Genomic DNA, 20,316 nt, shown 5'->3' on the forward strand with positions numbered 1-20,316 from the left:
GTGCTCTCTGGTAAGTCCATGACCTGCATAATGTCCTTTTCTTTTTTTCTTGTTGCCCTTGTCCGCGCCCTCAAGAGTTCACTCTGCTCGTTTACAACTTACTTCACAGAATGGTTTACAAGAGGTGCAGTCTATGCTTTATTTCACCAAGTGCTCCCATTCCTCAACTGCTGCGCAGAAATGACTCAAAAACGCCTTATGGATGCCCTGTCTCTTCACAGTGATCTCCAAATTAATATCCAAGTGTAATATTCCCTGCAACACATTTTCTTTCAGTGGAAATCATGCCCAACAAATAACTTGCTGAAGTCCCTATAGAATTTCATCAACATGCAGCTCTCAAGAAGATGGCAGGAAAAGACCCGAATCAGGCCTAGAGGCCCCCTATTCCTCAGCAGTGGAGCACCAGCCAGTGCAGAAATCAAAGGAAATCTCTCTGTGGCATCTCGACACCTCCTACAACTTCCCCACTACTCCGGGGACAACTGCGAATGCGGAGCTACAGCATTTGCAGACTTTACTGGTCAAGGAGGACAGGTAATTTTTCTCTGATCTTGACTGATTTTTCAATGCATTCTTCAGCAAGAGCTGTACTCTGAACGGCTTTGCTGTATCCTTCATCTGACCCAATGGGGAGGGTCTCAGAGGGGAGCAGCCACACAAGAGGTCTCGGAGGTGAACGGTTCGCAACGTAAATAATAATGAATAACGAACAGGAGGAGCCACATTAATTCCTTCACACTGAAAAGATAGCGCATGTTTTCTGAGCCAAGAAAGAACAAAAAGTTTTCCCTGACACTCCCCTCTACAAAACTCCCAATCATCTCATTAGCATGAAACAAGCTTCATAAAATATTCTGCAATTTTACAAATAAATCCTGATAAAACGAACCCCCTCCATACTGCTTAATTGCTCTTATTAGCAAGCCAATTGCCTGTCAGATTTGTTTTGATACCAGAAGTGCCAAAAGTACAATGCCGCCTCTTCTTTCCCAGCCGGGACAGTCGCGTCTCTCCCCTCTTCCAGCTACCTGTTTCACTGGAAGGTAATTCTGCAGTTGGGATGACTGCTTGGTAACAGCTGGCTGGTATCGGCCCAAAGTTACTGGAAAAACACACACGTATAGGCAGCGTTTTCAAGTGGACTCTGAACTCACTGTTCACTAACGCACAGTTTCTTAGACAGTGCCTGTTATTAAGATTTCTTATGACACAGAAACCACCTAGATTGAACTTTCCTTCCAGACGTTTATCTCAATAACCAGCACACACCACCCTGCCCTTCTTATTTCCATGAATACTGCAGGCAGGACTGGTGCGCCTATTATAAAAGTTGCCCAACGCCTTCCACAGCAAAAATCCTGTTTTAAGGTGATTTTGAACTCTGAAAAGCCTGTTTCTTTCAACCATGGACTAGGAGGAGGAATCTTTTCTCCCTGTTAAATAATTCGAGCGGTGTTTTCGGTGGAAAAAGAAGTCTAATGTCACCATGCTTTGGGATTGTAACCTGATATCTGAAGGGTGAGCTTTGCCATCTTGATGACGAATCGACCAAAACTTGGACAAGCTATAAGCCTTTGGAAAGCTGCGCCTTGCAAAATATCTTAGTAGGGGTTTGCCAGTTTTTTCCCAGCTAAATTCCCTCCAGATTTCACCTCGGCCCGGACGGAGGATCCTCCGGGCCCCGGCGGACGTGCGGTGCCGGGGATGGGGCTAGGACCGGCCGCTTGGTCGTTCAGCGCTCCGGCCTCCTCCACCACGGCTGGAGGTGGAAGCCGCAGAGGACAAAAGCCAGACTTGCGCGCAGGAAACAGGCGCTTGGCGCTTTTCCCCCCCCCAAAATCCCTTTTTTCTTTTTTTCAGACGCTGCGGTAGGGAGCGGTAGGGCTGGACGGGGGAACGGCCAGGCCGCGGCCTCAGGACGAGCAGCCGAGGCCGAGCGAGGCGGCAGGGAGAAGACGACCCCCGGGCGGCCTCCCCAAGCCGCCACGATGGCGACTCGGGGGGCACCCGAGCGGCCGCGGCGCGGGCGGCCATCGAGGCCCCGTGGCGCGGCTCGAAGGGGCGCCGGGGCATCCAACAACCGCCTCAGTCAGGCGCTCCTGAGGCAAAAACGCGCCGTTTCTTTAAAAACGGCCGTGGAAGGGGTGTGTGTGTGGGGGGGGATTTCCAGCGCTGCCTCGCTGCACAAGGAGGGAAGGGGCCATCGCGCGGGTGGGGGTTAAACGTGCGTTGGCCCCTCTGAGGCGAGGCCCAAGGGCGGGAAAGACGGCGCTGTGCTGCTGCGCAGGCGCCGCCCGGCTCCCTCAGGCGGCGGCGCCCCCCCCCCCCCCCCGGGCGGGACGTGCGTTGCCGCACGCGGCGGGACGGGACCGCGGTGGGGGGATGGGAGGGGGGGGCCGCCGGCCCCGCCCGCGCCCAGCGGAACGTGAGCGGCGCCGCCGCCGCCCGCTCCCCTCACGGCCCGGCCCGGCGCGGGGGCGAGTCGCACGGGGCCGGGCGGGCCGCCAAGGCGCGTCAATGCCCGGGCCGCCGGCCAGCGCCTGCCGCCCCCGCCCGCGGACCGGCCCGCGGCCTTCCTGCCGCGGCGGGGCTTTCCGGGCCCGGCTCGACCCGGCTCGGCCCGGCGGCGACCTGCCTCGGGCCGCAGCGCGGGCTCGGCTCGCCGCCCCGCGTCTGGGGGGAAAAACGCCAAAGATGGGGGAGGGTTCCGCCCCCCCCCCCTTTTTGGGGGGGAAGGGGAGGGTTCCCCCCCCTTTTGAGGGGGAGGGTTCTGCCCCCCCCTTTTTGGGGGGGAAGGGGAGGGTTCCCCCCCGCCTTTTTTGGGGGGAAGGGGAGGGTTCCCCCCCCTTTTCAGGGGGAGGGTTCCGCCCCCCCCTTTTGGGGGGGGAGGGGAGGGTTCCCCCCCCTTTTGAGGGGGAGGGTTCTGCCCCCCCTTTTGGGGGGGAGGGGAGGGTTCCCCCCCTTTTGAGGGGGAGGGTTCCGCCCCCCCCCTTTTTGGGGGGAAGGGGAGGGTTCCCCCCCTTTTGAGGGGGAGGGTTCTGCCCCCCCCTTTTGGGGGGGGAGAGGAGGGTTCCCCCCCCTTTTGAGGGGGAGGGTTCTGCCCCCCCTTTTGGGGGGGGAGGGGAGGGTTCCCCCCCTTTTGAGGGGGAGGGTTCTGCCCCCCCCTTTTGGGGGGGGAGAGGAGGGTTCCCCCCCCTTTTGAGGGGGAGGGTTCCGCCCCCCCTTTTTTGGGGGGAAGGGGAGGGTTCCCCCCCCTTTTGAGGGGGAGGGTTCTGCCCCCCCCTTTTTTGGGGGGGGGGGAACCCGGGAGAAAGCAGCTGGGCCGGACGGTGGGGCCGGGGGCGGGGGGGCAGCTGCGTGTGTCGTAATGATTAGTTATGACACAAAAAGACAGCGATCCGGTAACTGAGCCGGTAGCTGCTGTTCTGCCTTAGGTTTTTTGTTTGTTTGTTTTTGTTTTAAATTTATTAAGCCCATTGCCGGCTGTTGCGTGAGCAGCGCTCTTTGTGCGTTTTTTTTTTTTTTTTTATAAATAAAAAACGCGAATAAAGCCTCCGCAGACCCTCTGGACCTGGAAAAGGCGGCGGAGGAGAGGCCGTCGGGCACCCGCTCGGCCTCCGACGGGTCTCGGGGGGCACAGCGGGCCAACGCGTGAGACCGCGCGCCGTCCGGAAAGGCCTCGGCGTGCGCTTGTGTGATTTTTCAGCTATTATAATTGCCAAGTTTGGCTTCCCACAATAATTAAAAAAAAGTTCGGTTAGCTTTCTGCTTGTCAGAAGCCAATATTCATGCTTAAATATGTAATATTCTATATTTAATAGTCTATTTAAAACTGTTTAGCTTAGGCATACACAAGGGCAGTTTCTTAAGCCGTTATCCTGCAGCTTATTGCATAGCAGCGCAGAATTGCATTTGCTTAGACGTCTGCCTGATCCACTTGACGCCGGCTAGGCAAAGATGATGCGATTTCCCAGACTGAGTCTTCATACCACGAGATGGTAGAGTTCATATACCTCAAACCTAGTGGGAGAATTATGATTAAAGTGTCGTGACTGATGCACCAGCCTCCATTAGTTACAATCTGTGCTGGTCATAAATGCTTATTCTGCCCCAACTGATGCATTGGCTTAGTTCAGCAGAAATGCGTAATTTAGCACCTTTGCTTGCTCAGTGTCCTTTCTTTCCTTAAGAAAGAAGCCTGGCATGGTTTTGAGTTCTTTGCTGCTTTATCTGCTGTAGATGTCTTATCTCCGCAATGTAATCCTTACAAAAAAGTTGTTTCATCTTTTTAAAGTTCTGTACGGAATAGATACTGATGCTTCACTTAAACCTCCTTTAATATTGGCAGTGTATACCAAATGCATTCGAAACTATAGCTCTTTAAAACTTTAATATTGTAGTTTAATTGTGCTCATGTTTGTTCCAGTAATAAGGAAGAAGTTGATAATCTTTAACGAGAATCAAATGAAGCAGACAGCACGCTCATTTTCTGCCATTTAAATATTTTCACATGATTGGGATGTCAAAGGGTTTTGAAGAAGTTGTCACTGTCTGTCTTTCCCATTCAAAATAATTATCAGAGTACTAAAACTGTTTTTCATATGGGCAGGTTTCCCATGTCAGAGTAATAAAGTAAGAACTCCGAGGGGGCAGATCCTGGGACTTCTTGCATCCTCCTTGGCCTCGGTATGTAGTAGGAGCTTTTGAGGGTTAGCAAGTTTCTGAACTTGCTACTTAATATTGCGTTGGTATATATAAAAATCTATTATCTGAGCTATTAATAAATGAATGCAGAAGTAAAATAAACAGGGCTGATAAGGCTGCATTTATTTTGATTTTTTGTTTTCCTGGTAGTATAGACAAAGCTTGCATTTAAGAAGGATGCTTTTGGAGAAAAGGTCTTAAATGAGAAGGAAGTTTAGTGCTACATGAGGCTACTTATTTTAAAGCATTCTTGTAAAATGTTTCAGCAAATAGTCATTACAAGTATCAGTGACTTTTCCAAACGCATGTAAATGTATTTGCACCAGTCCTTCCATTTGATGCTAGCCAGCTTTTGGGACTAGAATTGGCAACTCCTGCAATAGAGGCTTACCTGCGAGGATGAAGAGCAGAACTAGCACGTTTTTGCTCCAACTTGTGTACTCTGAAGTTCAACACCAGCTTCTGTGTAGGTAACCCAGCATCTTTCCAACCAAAGAAATAATAGTCAACAATGGTAGAAAAACAGAACAAAGAACACTTGACGTGTGCACAAGACTATAAATCTCCTCTAGAGCTTTGCTGCTATAGAAGCAGAGCTTCTTCTATAGAAGCCAAACTGATAGAAGTCTATTAAATGCACAAAAAGTGGATGTTGTGCATCTTTGTATTGGAAATTCTTTTGCTAGTGCAAGAGACAGCCCCAAATAACAATAGTGCTGGTGTAGAGAGGTGGTGATAATGTGCAGAAATATAGCAAAAGTTTATATCCTTACATCCTGAGCCAGGATTCTCCTTTCCCACCAAAAAAAAAGTGCAGAAAAGAATCGTGGTAGTACAGGAATGTAGGAGAAGGTCAGAGAAGGGCTACAAAATATCTGACCATCTCCTATTTAAATGACTTTTATGCAGCTTATATGCAAAATGTCAGACCAATGCAAATTAACACTGCTGAGTTATGGCTAGAGTGGAAAAAAAACATAAGAGAAACGCTGATTAGCAATTTAAATCAGACACTTACATTCCCAAATTATTGTAAATATCAGTTAAGGAACAGCAAAAGTGTTTTTAATCACAGTATCGTTCAAGATCTTAAAGCATAGTCCCAAACTTCTTAAAGCTGCAACAAAGATCGCTCAGTAAGTAAAAAGTCTCAAGAATAGTAAATCCAGATAGCAACAATGCATTTCTTTTATGTAAAATAAGAATGTATCACTGAAAAGAAGAAGATGATAGTTATTTCACTGAAAAGAAGAAGAGAGTTATTTAGGTTATTCTGGATTTATTTTTCTAAGTATTTTTTTGTTTTATTCCACAAAGGTTCTAGTTTAAAACTGTGAAATAACACATAGATTGTATGCCTCTCTAGTGGGGTTTATCTTAGTGTCCCAGCTTTTGCCAACCTGAGGATACGGAAAGGGCTTGAGCATGCTTGCGGAGCGGGAAGCAGTGCAGTCGTGCCAGTGTGACACCCATGTAATTAGGGAATAGGTGTGAATAATTCTGTTGGGAAGGTAAAGCTGCTTAGGAAATGCTGCTTTACTATTCCAGAAAAACATCTTTTCACTTTCAGTGCAATTCACCTTCCCCGTCTTGCTTTGCAGGCGAAGTCACCTCTTTCCGAACAGGGACACTGAGATCAGCTCTAAGGTGAGGCTTTAGATGGTAGCAGGTTATATGTGAACTGAGGGCTGCTGTTGCCGCTCTAGTCCTCCATCTCAGGCCTGTGCTCACAGTGCTGAAGCTCTCCTTTTTCAAACCGGTGCTGCTCATGGGTTCAAAAGGGATGCAAAGTCATCATCTTTGTGGCGTTACTCGATCGTCGGTCCGCAAAGATGCTGGTTGTCATGGCACAGAGGTGGGTAGAGGGAGGGCCCCGTGGCCATGGTGGCATCAGTAGGAATACTGCCAGCAGCCTAGCGAGGCCGGGACTTCATTTCTGGGTTTCATCTGGGTTTCATTGACAGCTCCCTCCAACTTCAGTGAGAGTTGCTAGTTGTTAATCCCTGTGAGAAAAACTGAGAAACAGTTCTTCATTTAAACTCTCATCTTGCTTATTTTGGTGGTTTAAGCAGCAGACAGTCCAAAACTTGCCGGGATTTAAAAATCTATGTGTGAATAATCTTCGGTTGTGTTGTTTCTTTCTTATTACATCCTCCCACTCATGGATTTTCCTGACAGTTTTCTGACCTTTCTCTCTTAATTACAGTGAACGCATACAGTCTGAGTCCATCCAAAGCAAGATATGAGAAAGGTGAGGCATCCCTAGCAGAAGGCCAACCAGGTTCTGTGACTCGATATATATGTTAATGACCATCAGGCTGAAAAAACCCTGGGCATTCAAATTAAGGACTGGAGTAACAGTTGTAAGTAGAGTTTATATTCTACTGATCATGGGACTTTCGGTTGTTTCCTATCTGTTTTTCAGTAACATGTCTGGTGGTTCTAAAATGAGTAGTATTTATCTGACCCGAGAGTCAGAGACATTACCTCATTGTCACAGGGTCAGTGGCAATTAGACTGCGAAGACCAGCCAAGCAGGGCCGCTGGGTACAATAGTCTGCGGCAGGCTTAACCTTTACCGTCACTGTTGTTGCAGAGGGACAGCCCTGCAGCATGTTACAGCTTCGCCGTCCCGTGTAGGCCAAGCCTGGCATTGCAATAGCAAGAACAGAGCAGAAAAGGGCCTCTCCTTTCCTAACATATCATAATGCTTATGCGCACTTATCAGTATACATGTTAGAAGATTGTCATATATTAATTTAAGCAGGTTTAATGGGTTGACTTTGAGTTAAAAATGAAGCCCGTTCCAAAGACCATGTAATAATGGATGAAGGTAACATAAGTACAATAATTTATAGACATCAGTCATCCTGCACTTACAGTAAACATGATGTGCAAAGGTTGACAGTCAGGTCAGCAGCTGTGCACAGCATAAGCAATTTAGCGGGGGGAGGCAGCTGAATTTAACCTACAAACAGAGAAGGGGAATGTAATGGCTTGTGTGCTGGGGTAGCTTTTGAAGCGGCCATATTCTCTCCTGCCCTCAGTTCTTATTAGCAGCTGACCTCTGTACTCATAGTGCATTTAGAACTGAAAACAGGTGCTTTTCCTTTCAGGGGAGGACGACTTTATATTTCTCTCCTATTAATACATGATTATGCATCATACATACTTCCTATTCATATGTGAGGCACTTCAATCACGGGACTTACCCACGCAAGCCAAAATGTGGTAACTAGAGAAATTCAAGAGCAGTTCGTTTTCAGATAGTGTGTTTAATATTCACCCTAGATGAGACGGCTGAGCTGCCAGATGAAGCACTTTGGTCATAGGCTTCCCACTGTTATTCATTATTGACTGAAAGGTTTTGTCAGGACGGGTGGGTAGGATGCTGCTGGAATGCATGCGAAAGGCGTTCTTCCTGATCGGGGAGCACTGCCAAGAGGGCTTTCCTCCTCCATGTTGTCACTGGTTCTCCTGATTCACTCCGGCTGCCCGGCTTGCTGCTGCACGATTTCATGCACCACCTCTGCTTATTTGGTTCAGGAAAATGTAATGTTCTGCCTATTTATTGGTCCACTTTAAAAAATTTGTTTTTGGCATAGGCTGAGGTAGCCCTGCTCTCCGAGAGACAGAGACAGAGAGAGAGAGAGAGACTGACTGACTGACTGACTGACTGACTGACTGAGAGGGTTAGCACAATGGGTATTTTATGAGCATATAGTCTTCCCTTTTGCTTTATAATTCAGATTGCTCAGAATCAGGGTGAGGATGGGGTAAGGAGTGAGGTTTTGCCCTGCTGTCCCGTAAGACCGCGCACCAGACCCACAGAAAGTCTAGACTGAGGACTAGACCCACAAAAGGACTGAGGTAACAACGACTCTGAGCATTTCAGTTCTTACCTGTTAGCACCAACTCAAGCCATGAGTTGAGGGTCTCAGCTCTCTAGAGAGCGAACAGGAAGAGGTGTGTACAGGAGCCACTACCGGCATCATGGGGAACAGAGAGCTCCTGCAGCAGCTGGTCGGTGTGCTGAAAAGGGAAAGGGGTAGCCTTTGCTCAGCAGGCATCAGGCTCCGTGTTGCCTTTCTTCACGCTGGATTCCCAACTTGGAGCGCTGGCCAGAGGCACTATAGCAAATAAATCACAACACGCATTGAGCAGCAGCACAGACGAGCTACGCAGATGCCTAGGCGCTAGCGCACCCAGGAAGTGAGAGCCAGGTGCAGTGCCCATTCACGCCAAAGATTTTAATCTAGGTTTTCTGGGTGAAAGTTCTAAATATCAAGATATCAAATATCCCTGAGTCAGGGACTCTTTCATTGCTTCTTAAATGTGTACTCCTTTGTATCGTATAATATTTAATTATCCACGAAGTGAGAAGACTGTAAACATGCTGCTCTGGGGTAAAGAGACCTTACTTTCAGTGTCTGCTCCAGACAGTAGTTATTTTTATTAAATAGTCACTAAAATAGCACCTGTACTCAGCTCTGCTTCCTAGCAGAGTGTGTTAACAATACTGTTGCCACTCCCTTCAGTCCAGTAAATGCTATTAAATGCAAAGTGGAACAGTTTCAGGAGGAGAAAGTGGTATCCTCCCTAATCTGGTTGTGGAAATATTTATTTGGAAGGTACAAGATATGATCAGAAGGAAGATTTGGGCCTGAAACATTTAAATTTCTAGAGAACCGCCCTGCTCAGGGCTACACGGGATGTCTTTGCGTTTTAAACAGAACTGATCACCATCTCGTCTCCAAAAAAACATATACTTGGTTGGCTCCCACAGGCAAGGCAGGATTGAGGGGCTTAGATGTATGCAAGATGTGAGGCACTAAGCATTGTCAAAACACGGCTTAAAGCATGGCAATAAATAGGTATTTAGGAATGGGGGGAATTATTAAGCCGCCAGGAGGGCTCCCAAGTCTCAGTGTATCATCAGGTAGCTCTTTTTTTTAACTGGTTGTTGCCAGAGAAAGGGTGCTGCGTGATGTGGGCAGTTGGTGCGACTTGCCATGACAATCCTTACGTGAATCCCCCACTCAGCTGATAACCTCACCCTGTATTTGCTAAAATGCCATAGGCATGTCAGCGGTTCCTGTAATATTTCCCTAGGCACCTAGTGTTGTGCCTTGGTATGTGCCTACAGCTCCCAAGGTCTCATCCTAGATCCCTGCGGGTCTTGAGCCTTCAGGCAGTCTTGGGCTCAGCAAGCCTTCCCTGATAAAACTGAGCGTCCCCAAAATGCGATGGCACCTGCCCCTTGCTTTGCAGAGGTAGCCAGTAGCACACAACAAGAAGAAAGTTGTGATGGTGATTTCTCACTTGTAATGCAGTGGATGAGTTGTTAGGGCATTCACTTGGAAAATAAAAGACTCCTATCTGAGGTGGTGCAAACCACGTCTCCCACCTTGCAGGCTGTACATCCTGGGTGTGCTCTGTGCTGCTCCCGTTAACACTGGCTCTGTGCAGAAAGTCTTTGTTGGGCCACTAAGAAAATGGAGAGTAGCTACGATGGTGTTGATATCAAAGGCACTGTGAGGACCCTGCATTTCAGTCTTTCTTCCCAACATTTCCAGTAAGCAGGCTTTCGGTGCCACCATTTCCTTCTACTCCTCCTCCCACTTCTTAATTTTAGAAGAACAGAACAGGGCCTCGTTACCAGTCACAGACTCTTACCTTCAGGAGAAAGGCTCCCTGACATAGAAGATGGGATGACTGGGAGCACGTTTTAAGATGAGCCCATCAGCAGCATTTTCCCACAGACTGTTCTTTCCTACTCTCTAACCATGCCTCTTTCAGGGCACCAGCTAATTTGTACGCTGCTCATTTTAGACCCCACGCGATTGCCGCAGTCACTGTGTACTGCACAAGAGCTTATACACCTGATACAAGTTGCCACCACTTCAAACACTGACATTTCTGTGGCGCGGTGTGTAGCTTTTAGGCATCTGAGGTTTTCGTCAGCTCTAGTCCCAGCTTCTTCCAGAGACAGTAGCTGTAGTTTTTGGGGTATCTTCAGGGTGAGCCTGGATTTTTGAGGATATGCCTTTAGATTTAGATAGCCTAATTCTCTTGTCAGCTCTAGGTCTAAGCGGACACAATCCAAACTGCTCTGTGCAAAAATCTCCTACTAAGCCAGAAAGCTGACCTTTAGTACTAGCATGCCAATAGAACAAGATTCAGTGGTTGCAAAAATCCAAACTAAAGACCAGAAGTAAAGCACCAATTACCAGTAAAAGTGGTTAGTCATTGGGACATATTACAAAGGTCTGCACTAAATTTGCTGTGACTAGGAGCTGTTCTTGAAAACGTGGGGCAGTTTATCCACGAGTTATGGGATCGGACGCTGGAATCACTGGTGATATTCTGTGCTTTGTTTCGTGCTGGTAAGGTGTGCTGCTTGATTATAATGGTTCTTCTGGTTTATGCATAATGAATCATCCCATGATTAAATCGCTATGAAAACTCACGTGGTGCACAAATAGAGACAAAAATCACTTTCAGCTATGTTAACACTGAGGGATATAATTTTCTTTACTGTAATTTAAATATGCACTGTGTTGGTCCTATCATTCATAAGTGTAAGTTTCTTATAGAGTTAACAGATTCTGTTTCAGTCTCTGTTGTGCAAAAACAGTAATTTGGGCACAAGTGAAATGTAAATCATAACATATCATCTCTACTCTTTTAAGAGTCATATTGAAATACATGGAGCAGATATAGAAATCCCACTCCTTGCTGTCTTCACATTCAGTGCTCTGTATGTTTACTTAATGCTACAGATGGAAAAAGGAAAACAAAATCATTGTCTCAAAAACCACCACTAAACAGGCTTAGATTCTACTCTTTCCCTTAGGACTGAGTACCATTTCCAGGCAAAGGAAGTACTCTGTGCAAGCAAGAGCTGCAAAGTCATTCCCTAAATGAGACAACAGAGACAAGAAGTGGGGGGAGGGAAAAAAAAAAAAGAATCAAGGACTGAGTGCCAGGGTGAGAACAGACAGCAGAGGAGGAATAATCGGTGAGAGAAAGCTGAAGAGAAGGCTCTGAAGGATGATAGCTCTTCTGGATGGGAAGGCTGACTTGAAGTAATTCAGGCTGTTCCTGCTCTGTGGTGCTCCTGGGGAAGCACCTGGCCGAAGGCAATTTATCCAGCTGTCAGCTTGTTTTCACACAGACAATAAATGCATCCTGGGATTGTGACTTCAGCTAGGCACAGGATGGTTTTCCCATCTCATGCTTATTTTTGAAATTTCTGATGTTTTTCCCATGTTACACTGGGATAAACCTTGTCCATTTTTTCCCCACTGAGAACCGAGTGCGGGGAAAAAGAGACACGCCGAGCATGGAGATGAGCTGAAGCTGAGGCTTCCAGCAGCATCACAGCTGGGCGACTGCGCCCCACGCTCTGCAACTATGGACTCGTAACGCGCTCAACAAAATCGCTGAAGGTTTTGTCCATTTTCCTGTGAGCAGTTAAGGTTTAAATCAATTGGCGTTCATTTGCTTTGAGCAAAGTTTTCTAGTTGTGATTCCAACTGCATCTGTATTCGAATTTCCCTTTATTTTGCTCTCCTGTTACTTTGATTTGATGAAGGGTTGTTCTCATCATATATTTCCTTCCAGCTTTGTATAATTTCATTTCCAGGAGTCCCACTCACACATGTAACCGCAGTACAGAAGCATCCTAAATAATTACTGGAGCACACCAAAAATAGGCTAGTTGGACTAATACAACTATTTGGTGTGGCCTCTCCTGTACACATAGCACAGCTGAATGACTATGCACATTGGCTGTGGTGTTTGATTGTACCTTTAGAGCACTGCTCCATATTTGTCTTTCCTTCCTCGGTTCATCTCGGTTGATTATAAATTCTGACAAAAAAAAAAAAAAAAGGGGGCGGTTTATACGTGACGTGCTGACAAGACAACTACTGTGGATGGTAATAAAGTTGTGTAGTTCACAACGTAGCCTCATATTGGAAAGATATTTGTCACTGTAGATTTTGCTTGTCATGTACAGAGATGACATGCAGATCTCCCCTTCGACTGATTGAGAGTCATTCCGAGATGCATCCACCCACAAAAACCACAGACATGCTGCTTTACTCAAACCTTTACTTTAACCACTACTTTGTGATGCAAAACTGGTGGAGTTTTTGGTACTTTTTGTTAAAAATGAAATCTTTAGAGGGGTTTTCCAGCATCCTTGCTGGTTACTAAAAACAAATCAACATTAGCCTACTGGATGGGACAATTCAGTTTACTTGTGGGTGGTTTTGACATTCGAATTAAAATGTTTAGTCTGGAAGAAGGTTGAAAAGGTAGTAAATAAAAAATTAGACACAGAAGTACTGCACCTCTCTTGAAGTTACCACTTATCTCACAGTTAAAATAGTAGCTTCACATTGGTGGAGTATTTGTCCTGTTTTTACTGCAGATATCAACATCTTCTACTGACCAAGTTAAAAGATTAACAACACGGGGTCAGTCTGTTTGTAAAAGCAAATACGCCATGTTAAACATAAAGGTTACGCTGCTAACTGTTCCAACCCAGCAAATTCACAGTCCAAGACTGGACTTCCACTACACAGTTTTGAGAATCCAGTCATGTATGCTCAAAACAATGTGGTCTTCGATTAAAACAAAGAGCCCCGCCCCCCCCCCAAAAAAAAAAAAAAAAAACAAAAACCCAACATTCATCATTAGGCTTATGACAATTTTGTGTGCCTCCAGCAGCAGCTACTTGAATGCAGTACTTACTCCAGATATTTTTGCATTGGTAGACTTCACAGGCATCATTTTAACACCTCACTTTGAGCTATCATACAGCTGCCTGGAAAGAAATAGTAAGTAGGTCTGCAGGAGTACAAAGAACACACATGGCAACGTCTTCAGATGCTTATGTTGAAAACGTAAAAGGGAAGGTACTCCAAATAAGTTTCTCTTGTTCAGAAATACAATGGGCAATTTAAAAAAACCTATTAAGAGTGTGTGTAGGAGCATTTCCCGTTCTGGGAGACAAGTTGAATTGTTATATGGAGCTATATTATGACTTTCCTGACAAAGTATCAATCAAGACTCCATTATGTAACGAGGTATCCATCACACGCGCCCTATTGAGAGCCCCTGCCGTGAGCATGTAGACTGTAATCCAGGCTCCTTTGTCCTGCCCTGTGCCAATTTGCTCTAAAATTGAGGCCAAGGCTAGAATTTGTCATTGTAACTGCCTTAGGACCACAGCGTTACAGCTGTGCTTTCTGAACACTTATTTGCATTGCCTTGATTAGCATGTCACCTGCTTCATTAGTGAAGAAAATCCTCATCCACAGGTTCAGCCATTCATGCAAATTGAAAAATACACGGAGATCCTTCCCCTCTAGGACTTTCCATTATTAGTAAAATTGGTAGATTCTTTTTGTTCCTTCCTCCTCTGAAGGTCACTTTCATTTTCACCTCAGAATGAAAGTTCTTATTTAAAAGACAAAATAATCATATTCCCAAACTTTAAAATAGAGGAATGCTGCTTACAAAAATCCAGTTCCAAACTAAGAACTGTCAGATGCATGTAAGATAGAGGTAGAAGCTCCAACGTTTTAATCTGATTCTGAAACTGACTCCCATCTGCAAGGGGCATTGAATCATTAATTTTATGGAGGTCGGGAAAGTGTTTTCACAGTCAAAAAGTTTTCTGCGGTGTAGGACCTAAATCTCTTGAGCTCTAAACTGAACAGTTTCTTCCCCTTTTATCCTCAGCAAACATTAAGAACAAATTGTTGTGTTTTCCCTGATAACATATTGGAAAGCTTATTTCCTTTCTCAGTCCTCTTTTCCAGACGACACAATTTCAATTCCTAATGAGTCACGTTTTCCAAAGCTCATAATCCTTTTTGCTTTCCTCTGGACCTCGGGGAACCTTGTTTCCTGAAGTTACCTTTTGATAGTCATAGTTACTCCACTGACTTAACAGGACACGCCAAACTTGCCCTTTTTAAAGGATTTCATATGCCAGATGACAGTTCATTCCTGAAGTCTCTAAGAAATATTACTACCGAGGAAAAAAAAAAAGAAAAAAAAGCTCTGCTGAGAGGGACAGTAGCAACTGTCTCAAGAGATGTCACTCAACCTCTGAGGTCCTGACACCAAAGGGTAACTTACAGAAACTAAGGATATAATTGCAGATTCTGAGTCAATAATTTTTTGCTTAAGAATCCACAAGTTGTGAATAAAGCTTTTTGCAATTTCAAGAGCTATTCAGCTTTTGTAGACAAGAATACCTAAAATGTTGGCATTTAAATACAGACTCCTCATATAGCTTCCTTGAGACCTATGACAGGTTGCCATCATGCACAGGATCTCAGTCAAGACTTGGAAATCCCTTACACGAGCATTAACTTTGGTAGCTGCAGGGTCAAAAACACTACAAACCAAAAGAGGGTTTCTTCCATTCCTCTCCTGTCACAGCCACGATGTGCAGAGCAGTTCGGGACATACTACCTAAAGCAAGCCAAGAAGAAAAAAAAAAAATCAAAAAAGACTTAAGCTGACTTCACTACCCAATTCAGGGGAGCTGTTGGGGAGACAGACATAAGAGCAGAACGACAAATTGTACAGGAAAGTAACAAGACTTGTAGCATTTACAGAAACAAACGGTAAACCATGATGTGATGAAGGAATTTTAGGGGGCAGGAACAGAGGGAAGAAAATACAAACTGTTGATGGCCTTGAGAAACAAATAATGCAAGATGACACGCATAATAATTATAGGTATTCTACTTTTTTCGTTTCACTGTTATAATGAATTTCCAGAAGTGAATGGCAGGTGTTTGTTGAGGGATGGTGGAAAGAGAGCAGCCTTCCTCTCTTCCCCAGAAGTTACTACAGGCTACACCCAAGACACTGGGCAGGGAGGGGAAAGAACTGACCGCGTTAACCCTCTCTCAGCCACCTGGCAAACTCCTCTTGTCCACGCAGTAAGTCAACCCGGCAGCACCAGCCACCTGCCCCAGGCTGCGTTTCTAACGTCAGGGAGGTGGTTTTGCTTCACTTCAAACACTGCGTTGCAGCTGTATCACAGGGAAAAAAAGCGTATGCACCTCATCACATCTCCTGGGAAATGGCAACCACATGTGAAAATATCAGTAAAATATCATAAAGCTGATTTTCCACAGATTGAGGTTTGTACAGCTTGCTGAAGGGCCCTGTATTTTGCCTTTTTTTTTTTTTTTTTTTTAAGGCAAAGGTTGAGCAATATTGCATATTTGTACCTTGTGCAGGGCACACGTGGCCGCCTTGGAGCTCCTGCCTTCATACATTGCAACGCAGAACCTCCTCCCTCTCACCTGACTGGAGAGAAACCAGGAGGCCTGGCAGAGCTGTGAAGGTCTGTTTATTCCCGAATGGAACGAAGGGAAGAAGTGAGTCAGACATGTCTCGGCTGTTCAGAGAAAATGAAATCCTGCTCCTTTTATTGCACAACTCTTGACAGCAGTCACATCTGTCACGTTTCCTAGGCAAACCCCTTGCTAGGAGCCAGTGGCTGGAGAGGTGAGGAAGACGGATTTTCCAGGACACGTTATGGAAACTGCATGTGATTAAGACGACGCAAAATCACCATCAGATCCCTGGTGCGAGCTTAGCCAGGATTCCCTTCCCCCAGAGGATGCAGTCGACTTGACATTTTGTGATGACCTACAGTAGCGAGACCCACCCTGTTCAGACAGTTGCATGCACTTATCAGATTAAAGATGATTAATGGTACCAGGTTGTTCCTGCCTCATCTTATTCAAATATACATAATCAGCAAACGCTCCCGAGCACGCAGTACTTTGAACTGGAGCATTTTTAAACTCTCGCATAGGATGACAAGCCTAAAATACGCATCATAAAAGTCTGAAGTATCAAAAACTGTGGAGAGCTCCTGGGGCACTAGTGCTTTCCTCCGTCAGAGGAGGAATTACTGCTCTGTTATTAACAGACCAGCCTCTTGCCCACTCACTCGCTTCCGAGGTGGGGAGGGAAGAGCAAGAGCCTTACCTGCAAGAGTCCCCCGGCCGCCGGCGGGCACCGCTTTCCCGGGCCTGAGGCAAGTCTAATAAAGAGGGAACGGTAAGTGCGACAGCAAACACCACCACACCATCTTGGAGGGGGGAGACAAACCACCAGTAGCCTCTCACCATATAGTATTTTGCATCATTTATTTAAATACCTATATTTATGCATTTACAAATTTTCATAGCTCTGTTTGTAGCTCTTTTTTTTTTTTGTAGACAGTATTGCAGAGAAATTAGCTTTTGTAAAATGAGGTCCATGTTATAAAACTATGCAATGGATTGGAGGGGAAGGGAAGAAGAAAAAAAAAAAAAAAGAGGTTCCTCTCATACTCTCTAGAAGCAGAAACCAAAGAAAGAGTGACCAAATGGAGAGGGAAAGGGATAGAAAGGGATGGGACAAAATCTCAAAACAAGTGGCTCTCTCACAAGTATTACATATATCAGTGCTCTACTACAGTCCTAAGGGGATAGTTCATGTTTCAATTGGTGCAACGCCTGTTTGCCCAAACTTTAGCAGGCACATAGGTCTCTAATGAAAAAATAAAAGGAAGGAATCCTACGCTGAGAATGCAAAGCCCGGACAGCCTCATTAGAGTTTAAGTGTCACGGCACAAAATGCCTGTAGGAGACTGCACTGATTCACCAGTAGTGCATACTCATCCCAAACTTTCATTTTGCATAAAAAGTTCCCTTTAAGAAATTTTACTGTTTAAAAAACCTGGTATCTGAGCTCTTCTAGCCTCAGTACTTTGAGGAAAACACTTGAAAAATACCTCCTGTTTTCCTTATTTGGAAGCTTCAAAGTAATGTTTTGCTTTAATTGACACTAATTTAACAGCTCATGAATTCCCAGAGTTCTCTCTGGGAGGAAGAGGCAACAGATATGGCATTGCAGGATATTTACACACATGGTACAAAAATGTCCAGGGGTATGAAAAATCACCAGTAACACAATTTTGCAGCAGCCTCATTTACACTTGTAATTTTATACCATTTATTACATTGTACTAACACACCAGATTCAAAGATGTGCACTCCCTTTAGGACATTCAGGAGTTACAAATATATTGTGATTGCATAATTCATATTGCACAATTGTATAAAAACATAAATACTAGCTATTCTATTTTTTAAATACAAAATACATGTCACATAGTCAAATATTCTTTTCAAGTGCAATTCAGGTGCTCTCTTTAGTCCTTCCAATAAAAAGGCAATTTTGATAGTTTTGGCACAAGTATAACCTCCATCATGTGCCAACAGTTCTAATTACAATACGTATGGCCCCAGACTTTATATAGTAGCAGTCATATACATATAGTATAAAAACACGTTATTTACAAAATGAACTAAACATACACAGAAGCAGCCTTAGTGGTTGAATCTGAACTCTTGTTTAGCATCATCCATATTGTTGCAAGAGGGATAAGTGACCCTTCTGATTTATGCTGGTTGCTGTGGGTTCACATTCATGGGAGGAGGGTGTCCTAGGAGACCAATACGCTGTTTCTGCTTCCTCTGTTCTGTCATCTGGAAAATTAAAAAGTTTGCTCATTAGGCCTAGACACTTCCTGTACGTCAGCTTGCAGAATGAACCATCACTGCATTTTGTGGTTAGGGTTTATTCTGAAATCCACTTTCTACAAATAATGCTCATCTGTCTGCTATGCCAAATACTAATAGATTAAAAAGGCAACTACAAACTCATCAGGGAGATCTATGAACTTGCTCGTGTGACTGGCTACTGTTTTGCAAGGAAATAGCTCATGAGAGCCAAATGGCTGGCATGAATTAATACAGATAGTAGCTTGCAGAAACTTCCCGGTAAACATTGCTTGTAGCTCACCCAACACACAAAACCCACTAAAGAGAAAAAAAAGGAGAGCCTTCAGGTCAAGCTGGGAATACCCTTTTGTTTGCTGGAATATACTGGAACGCTCCCACTCTTTCATCAGAAGAGGGCAATCATCCGTCTCGATTTGCCAAAGCCAAAGTGCAAGGCAGTGATGTAAGATTAACTACTTTCCTTAACCTTAGTGCCAGAAAGACAAATCTTTGCCAATACTTTCTATCAGATAGAATAATGTTGGTGCCACTATAAAAATAATGTTTGGTGCCACCAACTAGGTTGGTGCCCTTATGACCTGAAAATGGATCGTCATCTTTTATTACTGCGGTATGGAAAAATGGCCCTAATGCATCCCTTCCTCTACTCTTTCTTGTTAAAAACGTCCCAAACGTGTGAAAACTTACATAAACATACACGCCATATAAGCAGCAGCTCTAGCATGCGCCTGATTTCCATCAGCGAACAGTCAGACCGCTGCACAAGTGTTTTTCCTCCACCTCGGTTTCTGAGGAGCTGATACCTGGAGGGATTTGCAGCAGCAGCCAAGGAGAGATGTGGAGGTGGCACCTCCAAACCCCTCCTGGAGCGGCTCACAGGCTCGAGCAGGACAGGCACCGAGGTGAGGGAGGCACCTTTCTGCAGCTCCATGCTAACGCCGGACAACCCTCCTCCTTTGACACCAAGGGCCTGAGCGAGCCCCCGCTTCTGCGGGGCCTGTGTCAAAGGTCTGACACGCAACCATATATATCATGACACGTTGCCTGTGGCAGCGCTTCGACACCCCAACCACAGCCGCAGTCACGTTCCACCTCTGTCGCTTCTTCCCTCAGGTTCCGCATACCACATCCGACAAAAAGGGATCGGCAGAACCCGGTGCCCTGCATCTGCCAGGTACCCCGAGCCTCCGGAGCAGCCTCGGAGAAGTGGGAAGCAGGGGGTTCTGGGAGTGCACCTGCACTCGGTCATGTGCAACACGCACACTTGCATGTATTTGCATACAAGCTAGAATTTGAGAGATGGTGAAGAAATCCCCCTTTCTGATGTGGGATACAAGGGCAGGTGCTGAGGGAGCAGCCCACGTCAGTGCGGGGCCACCCTCGACTATCTTTGAAAGGTCATGGTGATGGGGGGGAGGTTCCTGAGGCCTGGAAGAGAGCAAGTGTCACCCCTGTCTTCAAGGAGGGCAAGGAGAAGGATCCGGGGAACCACAGGCCTGTCAGCCTCACCTCGATTCCTGGGAAGGCGATGGAGCTATTTCCAGACACGTGAGGGACCGGCAGGTGACTGGGAGCAGTCAGCACGGATTTGTGAAGAGGAGATTGCGCCCGACCAACCTGACAGCATTTTACAATGAGATGACAGTTTGGTGGATGAGGGGAGAGCAGTGGATGTTGCTCATCCTGACTTTAGCAAGGCTTCTGACACTCTCCCATAACACCTTCATAGACAAGCGGAGGGAGCGCGGGCTAGATAAGCCAAGAGTGAGGCGGAATGAAAACGGGCCAAGCTGCCGGCTTCAGAGGGTTGTGATCACGGGCACCAAGTCCAGCTGGAGGCCAGTCACTAGTGGTACCCCCAGGGCTGTCAAACTTTACTGGAGTTCACTGTAGCAAACAGAGTTGGTCAAAACAGCTAATCCTAGGGAATCTTCAAAAGGACCCTCAACCTACCACAGACCGCGCAGCGCCGTACACACAGTTGGTTTCA

General features: G+C 45.9%; 1 protein-coding gene and 1 long non-coding RNA gene across 16 annotated transcripts in view; one reads left to right on the top strand and one right to left on the bottom strand.

The window, feature by feature from the left end:
* Window positions 1–1,323: 1,323 nt before the first annotated feature.
* On the top strand, window positions 1,324–16,791 carry LOC104145349 (uncharacterized). 3 transcript variants are annotated; one of them, XR_011134485.1, is made up of 5 exons: window positions 1,324–1,521; window positions 4,613–4,689; window positions 6,309–6,354; window positions 6,914–6,958; window positions 15,984–16,791. It is a non-coding gene; the product is annotated as an uncharacterized lncRNA (long non-coding RNA). The 3 variants fall into 3 exon arrangements; XR_011134484.1 differs by lacking the exon at window positions 1,324–1,521 and adding an exon at window positions 3,353–4,001 and having other exon boundaries at window positions 6,914–7,070; XR_011134483.1 differs by lacking the exon at window positions 1,324–1,521 and adding an exon at window positions 3,353–4,001.
* Window positions 16,792–16,885: 94 nt separating this feature from the next.
* ITPR1 (inositol 1,4,5-trisphosphate receptor type 1) overlaps window positions 16,886–20,316 on the bottom strand; it is a 188,162-nt gene continuing 184,731 nt past the window's right edge. For all 13 annotated transcript variants that reach the window (XM_068907210.1, XM_068907212.1, XM_068907209.1 and 10 more), the window contains one exon: window positions 16,886–18,290. In XM_068907210.1, the coding sequence (XP_068763311.1) occupies window positions 18,204–18,290 (87 nt within the window). In that variant the 3' untranslated portion in view covers window positions 16,886–18,203. The remainder of the gene's footprint in view (window positions 18,291–20,316) is intronic.

This window comes from Struthio camelus, chromosome 14, assembly GCF_040807025.1.
Source record: "Struthio camelus isolate bStrCam1 chromosome 14, bStrCam1.hap1, whole genome shotgun sequence".
Lineage (NCBI taxonomy): Eukaryota > Metazoa > Chordata > Aves > Struthioniformes > Struthionidae > Struthio > Struthio camelus.